The sequence below is a fragment of the Panthera tigris genome, chromosome F2, assembly GCF_018350195.1.
Source record: "Panthera tigris isolate Pti1 chromosome F2, P.tigris_Pti1_mat1.1, whole genome shotgun sequence".
Classification (NCBI taxonomy): Eukaryota; Metazoa; Chordata; class Mammalia; order Carnivora; family Felidae; genus Panthera; species Panthera tigris.
This window is the reverse complement of record NC_056676.1, coordinates 79,635,467-79,641,466: the sequence shown is the minus strand read 5'-3', so window position 1 is coordinate 79,641,466 and position 6,000 is coordinate 79,635,467. Positions and strand designations below refer to the sequence as shown.

At 56.9% G+C, this 6,000-nt stretch overlaps 1 protein-coding gene across 1 annotated transcript in view; it reads left to right on the top strand.

The window, feature by feature from the left end:
• Positions 1 to 250: 250 nt before the first annotated feature.
• The window catches only part of AGO2 (argonaute RISC catalytic component 2), a 109,578-nt gene continuing 103,828 nt past the window's right edge, over positions 251 to 6,000 (top strand). The window contains exon 1 of the mRNA XM_042973411.1: positions 251 to 320. Coding sequence (XP_042829345.1) covers positions 299 to 320 — 22 coding nt within the window. The 5' untranslated portion in view covers positions 251 to 298. The remainder of the gene's footprint in view (positions 321 to 6,000) is intronic.

The following is a 6,000-nucleotide window of genomic DNA, read 5'->3' as shown; positions in this document are numbered from 1 at the left end:
TCCCTCCCCTCCCTCGCCCCTCCCTCCTCCCCTCCCTCTCTCTCGCCCCTCCCTCTCCCTCTCCTCCCCCCTCCCTCCTCCCCTCCCTCTCTCTATCGCCCCTCCCTCCTTCCCCCCCCCCGCCCCCCCGCCCGCCGCCTCCGCCCGCCGCCCCGGCCGCGTCGGGTAAACCTGTTTGGCGAGGCGGCCGCGCCGGGGCGGATCGTGCGGCCGGCGGCTCCCTCGCGGCTCGCGGCGTCGGGGCCCGTGGCGCGCGCGCGGCCGCCCCTCGGCCCCGGAGCCCCTCGGCGGCGCCACCATGTACTCGGGAGCCGGCCCCGGTGAGTCCTGGCGCGGGGGGCGCCGGCCCGGCCGCTCGCGCTCGTGCCCGCGGCGCCGGCGGCGGTTGGCGGGCTGGCGGGGGGCGCGGGGGGGCGCGGGCCGGGGCGGCGGGCGGGGGGCGGGGGCGCGGGCCGGGGGTCCAGCGCGAGGCGCTGGGCGGGGGGGGGGGGGGCGCGGGCGGCCGGGAGACGGCGGCCGGGGGAGGGGGTGGCGGCGGCGGCGGCGGCGGGGCCGGGCCGGGCCGCCGGCCGTTGGCTCGGCCTCCTCGGGCCCCCGGTCGTCGGGGCGCCCCGCGCGGCCTGGGCCCCTTCCCGCGCCCCCGCCGCCCCCCGCGGGTGGAGCCGGAGGCCGGGGCCCGCGTGTAGGCCCGAGGCCCGCGCCCCGCGCCCGCCTCGCCCGCCGCCCCGGCGCGGGTCCCCCGCTGCGCCCCGCGGGGCCGGGCCCTGAGCGCCGGCGGGGGGTTCGGGCCCGGGGGCGGCGCCGAGCTCGGGGCGTGCGGACGGCGGGGGGCCGGGGCCGCGCGGCCCCCGGCGCCAGACCGAGCCCGGCGGGCCTGGAGCGCACTCGGTTTCGTTTTTCTCTTTCCCAGCACTTGTGCGGCCCCTGCTCCGGGGGAAAGTCTGGAAACGCTGAATTTGGGCCAATCCCCGGTGGTAGTTCTAGGGCCGCGGGCCGGGAGGGTGCAGGGCGGCCCCTCGAGACCCTGAAGCTGCGTGCGGCTGGTTCTCATTCCAGACACGCCGGCTCCTTATTCAAGTGCTAATTGCCTTTTACAGTTTACTAGAAGACGGCGAGGAGAGGTGTTGACTCCCTTCGCACCCCTGTCTACCGGTCCGCGCTCTTTCTTTGGAAAAGTTCTGAAGAACTTCAGGGAGTAACCCGTCGCCCCCCTTGTTTTAAGTGCACAGCGGAGGGGCCGCGGAGTTGCTGGGCCAAGAGAGCGGTCAAGTGTTGTAAAGCCTTTTTCCTTCTCCCGCCAGGCACGTGGCTCCCAAATTTCCCGGCTGGCCCTGCCCCTTGCACAGGGCATCGCCTGTCCCCTTTGTCCGCCAGGCTCCGGCAGGCTGCAGGCCGGCCCCGGTGCTAGGTGCGCTCCCGGTCCCCCACCGCCGCGTGCTGGCCGGGCCCTGGCCCCACCTGCTCGGGGTCAGGGGTCTGGAAGCCCCTCTTGAACCGCTCAGTTCCCTAGACGCGGTCCCTGGCTGCTGTGGCTGTTCACCAACGGCCCTGTGCCTCGTGAATTCTGACGGTCTTCTTTCTGATGTCACTTAATTTGAAAGCTTTTCCGAGACTGAGCCCTACCAACTTTTAAGCCCTACCGGCCTCTCAGCAATTTGATTGAAGAATGGTTTTAATCCTACACCTGGGAGGTTCCTCAGGTCTGCCAGGGTGGACCCTGTTGGCGCACTCCTGGGGGCAGATTTGACTTCTTGACACCCTGGGCGGGCGGGCTTCCCTCCTCTTCCCTCCCCGCCCCCCTCCATGAAAGGGCAGGGTAGCCTCTCAGCTGGCTGAGTGAGGGTCCCCCCGTAATGCCCCTAAAGGAACCCAGCAAGGGGTAGTCACTACACCGTAGAATTTTTCAGATTTTCAGTTTGCAAGTTGAAGGCCCGGAAAAAGTAAAGAACCTTGAGGAAGGTGAAGCTTTTGTGCTGCGTCTCGCGCTAACTAACCCATAGGATGGCTTGCTAAATTGGTGATGTTCACTTTGAAGGTGGACTGCAGAGGCTCGGATAGGTTAAGGACCCTGCCAAGGTCATATTGTCTGATTCCAAGCCGACTCTGGACACTCTCCTCAAAGAAGTGGCTTTCAGTCCTTTTGACCTTGACCCACAGTCAGAAATACCTGTTACCTCTAGGCTGGACTGCTGTGCGCATGCGTTCAGGTATAATTGAACCGAGAGCTTCAGGGAGCGCCGCTCACCCTGAACCGTAGGCCCCGCACGGGGGTATTTTCTCACCTCTCGTTTCCAAAGACCTGTCGTCCTCCGGGTCTCCAGGCTCATTTCTGGTCACTGACAGCTTCTGGAAGAATCTTGCTCTGCCGTGGGCCTCTGCACTGTGGCGTGCCGGGGAGAGGGCCCCGTGGTTCTCAGATAAACCTGAAACTGGACAGCTTTGGTTGGAAAAACAAATAGGTCTGTCGGATGGTTGTTAGCTAATGGCAGGATGGGAACGAGCCCAAATTTCAGGCTGTGCGAGTGCACTGTAATTCTAAGGCGGGGTGCACCTCTCGTATTCTACACACAGGGGCTTTTAAGTTGGCCTAGAAGGAACTTCTGGAAGAGTTTCTTCAATGAAACTTTTTTGGATGTTGTATTTCCTAATTTAGGATCATGAAAAGACAGTCGACCTGGATTGTGGAACAATTACACATAGGTTTGCTATTTTCAGTTTTACTGTACTTGGGAAGCAACTTAGTAATAAACGAATTTGAAAGGTAGAGTTCACAGTAGGTAAAAGTTATGCCCGTTATAAATGCTGTTATAATATGGGAATTAATGTTTGGACTCTGAAGACGTTACTGCTTATCAGTTTTTTAGCTCTTCAGAAGAGTTAGTGGTTCACGATGGTGGGCTCCCCAGTGACCCTGAACTTTGGGAGATGATCTGGCTCCTTGGTTTTCGATTTTGTTTTGGGTTTTTTTTTTTTTGGTCTGCGTGTTTGTGTTTGACAACTTAAAGATCTTAAAGTGTGTCTGAGGGAGCCCAGGGGATTGTTTCTTTTGCTTTTGTGGTGCCCCAGCCCCTGTGTGTTTAACCCCTCTCAGCGTTGCAACAAAGTAACTATTGTGACACATGAGTCTTATTTGAGAGTCCTCTAAAGGGATCCTGACTTTGGGAATAACCGGCTTTCAGGGTGGTTTCTAGTGCCATTGAACTGTTCCTGCACCCCATTCCTGCGCTCCCCAGCCCAGTTGCCAGTGAAGGTATGCCCTGCTCTCCCGGCGATGGTGCACGTTGGCCATAGAGCAGATGGTCCCTCTCTGCCCCTCTAGAAACTGCTGCAGGCAGGGAGGCATGGACCTATGACAAGCCTTTTTTTTTTTTTTTTTTTAAGTTTATTTATTTTGAAAGAGAGAGAGAACATGGGCAGGGGAGGGGCAGAGAGAGAGAGAGAGAGAGAGAGAGAGAGAGAGAATCCCAGGCAGGCTCTCACACCATCCACACAGAGCCTGACATGGGGCTCAAACTTTCGGGCCATGAGATCACCACCTGAGCTGAAGTCGGACGCTTAATACTGAACGACCCAGGGGCCCTTCTGTTTCAAACCTCGAAGAAATGTTTAAATAAGCGTGTAGGAAAGCAAAATATAAAAGCTTCGAGTCCTAAGACCTACCTGGTTTTGAAAAGCAGAATATTAGTTCCTGGCAACTCCTAGTTTCAGTGTCAGAACTTCCAATGATACCAGTCTGGTTTATTCTTTGTAATGACTGTTAGGATACTACTCTAGCGTGCTAGCCTGATAAAGTATGTTTTTGTTTCCTGAATTGTTACTGTGGGTGTTCAAAATGTAACACTTGATTTTTTTTTAACAGTTTGTGTTGTGAAAGAGTTTAAAGTACACAAAAGTAGAGTGACTCGCACAGTACTCCCCCATTTTTCCATCACCAAGCCTCAACAATTATCAAGATCATCTGCCTTGGCCTCAGATGTGCCCCTCCCCCCTTTTTCGGGTGGAAATACTCTAACGCCCCTTCCAGACTTGTCCTTTCACCCCTGACACTTAAGAACGGTGTCTAAGAAATAGGGACGTTTTAATCTCCGCGCCATTTCCACACTTAACAGTCCATAATCAGTTTCTCGTGTGTGCTTACAGTGGGTCGTTTGGGATCGTGGATTTTAATAAAAGTTCACACGTAAATTTGGTTTTATTTCTTTTGGGGCTCTTTAGTCTGGACTCTAAAGCTAGCACCCCTCCCCCTGCACAGCCCCCTGCTGTGGACTTGCTGGGACACTTAGTCTTGAAGATCGCTTTTCTTTAGAGTATGTATGTGCACCCCCCCCCCATTTTCTAAAAAGGACCCCATTGTTCAGGATACCTCCGTTTTGTTGAGTAAGGCCGGTTGGAGACCCAGTTGCTGTGATTTAATTACGACACATTTATCTTTAGTGTTTGTACGCAGACCCCTTTGCATCTGGAATTTTCCATCGCAGAAGAATCTTGTTTGTTTGTGGTGCTCTGAGCAGAAGGGACATTTACGACATACAGAAAACGCGGGCGTACTTGTGACTCTGGCATCACGGATGGTGGAGACCGCTCTTCCCCAGGTGTGGGTGGGGCTCTGCGGGTGAGGTGGGGAGATGGGGCTCTCTCCTCAGTCACTTCCATCCGTGTCTGTTCCTGGCCATTTCTCTAGACTTGATGGCTTCACCCCGCATTTTGTGACCCGCCGGCACCCACGTCTCCCGAGCCCCAAGCGAGGTGCCCTGCCCGTGGGCACTCTAGACGGTTGAACCATCACTAAGCTGCACTATGATTTTTTCCCTGCTTTTTTCTCTCCAGCTTTAAAAACTGAAAGCCACTGATTGGTCTCAGGGTCTTTACTTTTCATGACCAAACAACCGTGCCTTTCTACTTTATCTTTCGATAGAGCTGTACCCTGGGTGACCAGACAGTTTGTCATCTACACTGGAAACTTTGGCAAGTGATGGGGGGCTGGGGGTGGTTCTTGGTTATGTCCCTGAGACATAAGGCAGCCCCATGACCTGGACAAATCGGGACGGATATCTCCCCGACTCCAAGCAGTTCCTACATCCTAGGCTCGTGGTAGATCTGTTCGAAAATAAAGGGCTCAAACGTTTCATTTCGTTTACTTATTTTTGAAGATTTTATTTTTAAGTAAACTCTTGCACCCAGCGTGGGGCCCGAACTTACAACCCTGAGAGTTGCCTGTGCCACCAACCGAGCCAGCCAGGCGCCCCGGGGCTTAAACATTTAAAAAAAATTTTTAACGTTTGTTTATTTTTGAAGGAGGGAGAGACAGAGTGTGAGTGGAGGTGGGGGGGAGGGAGACACAGAATCCGAGGCGGGCTCCAGGCTCCGAGCTGTCAGCACAGAGCCCAACGCGGGGCTCGAACCCGTGAACTGCGAGATCGTGACCTGAGCCCAAGCTCAACCAACTGAGCCACCCAGGCGCCTCCCCCCCTCCACCCCCCCCCCCAGGGCTTAAACGTTTAAAACTTGTTTCGCCCTTCGGTGGCTTTGCTCTTACTAAATTAAATTCCTCATCAGGTCTGGAGGATGTGAGCGTGGTCTTTGAGAGATTGCCGCGGATTTGTACCAACAGGGCTCCGCACCTCGCTCCCTCCGTTGCCGGCTGGAGGCAGGGGCTCCTTGAACTCGAAGCCCACCTTTCAGTCCTCGTCCTTTCCTTGAGGTCACAGCTCAAGCAGTGGAGACAGGCGGGGAGTCACAGCATCACCGCCGGCTCTGTATGTGTCCTGGGCCTCGGTTTCCTCACCTGAAAGCAGGGAGTTGGGCCTGGCCGGCTTAGGTCCCCTCGTGTCTACGTCCTGAGGTGCCTTTACTCCTCTGCTGACTTGCCATGGTGGCTGGGGCTGAGGAAGGAGCCGGTGATCCCTGGGAACCCCGTCTCCGACTGTGAGTGCCCAGGGGCCGCGTGCAGGTGGTAGGGAAGGTGGGGCAGCCCGCTAGAGGCCCCGTCTGCTCTGCTGG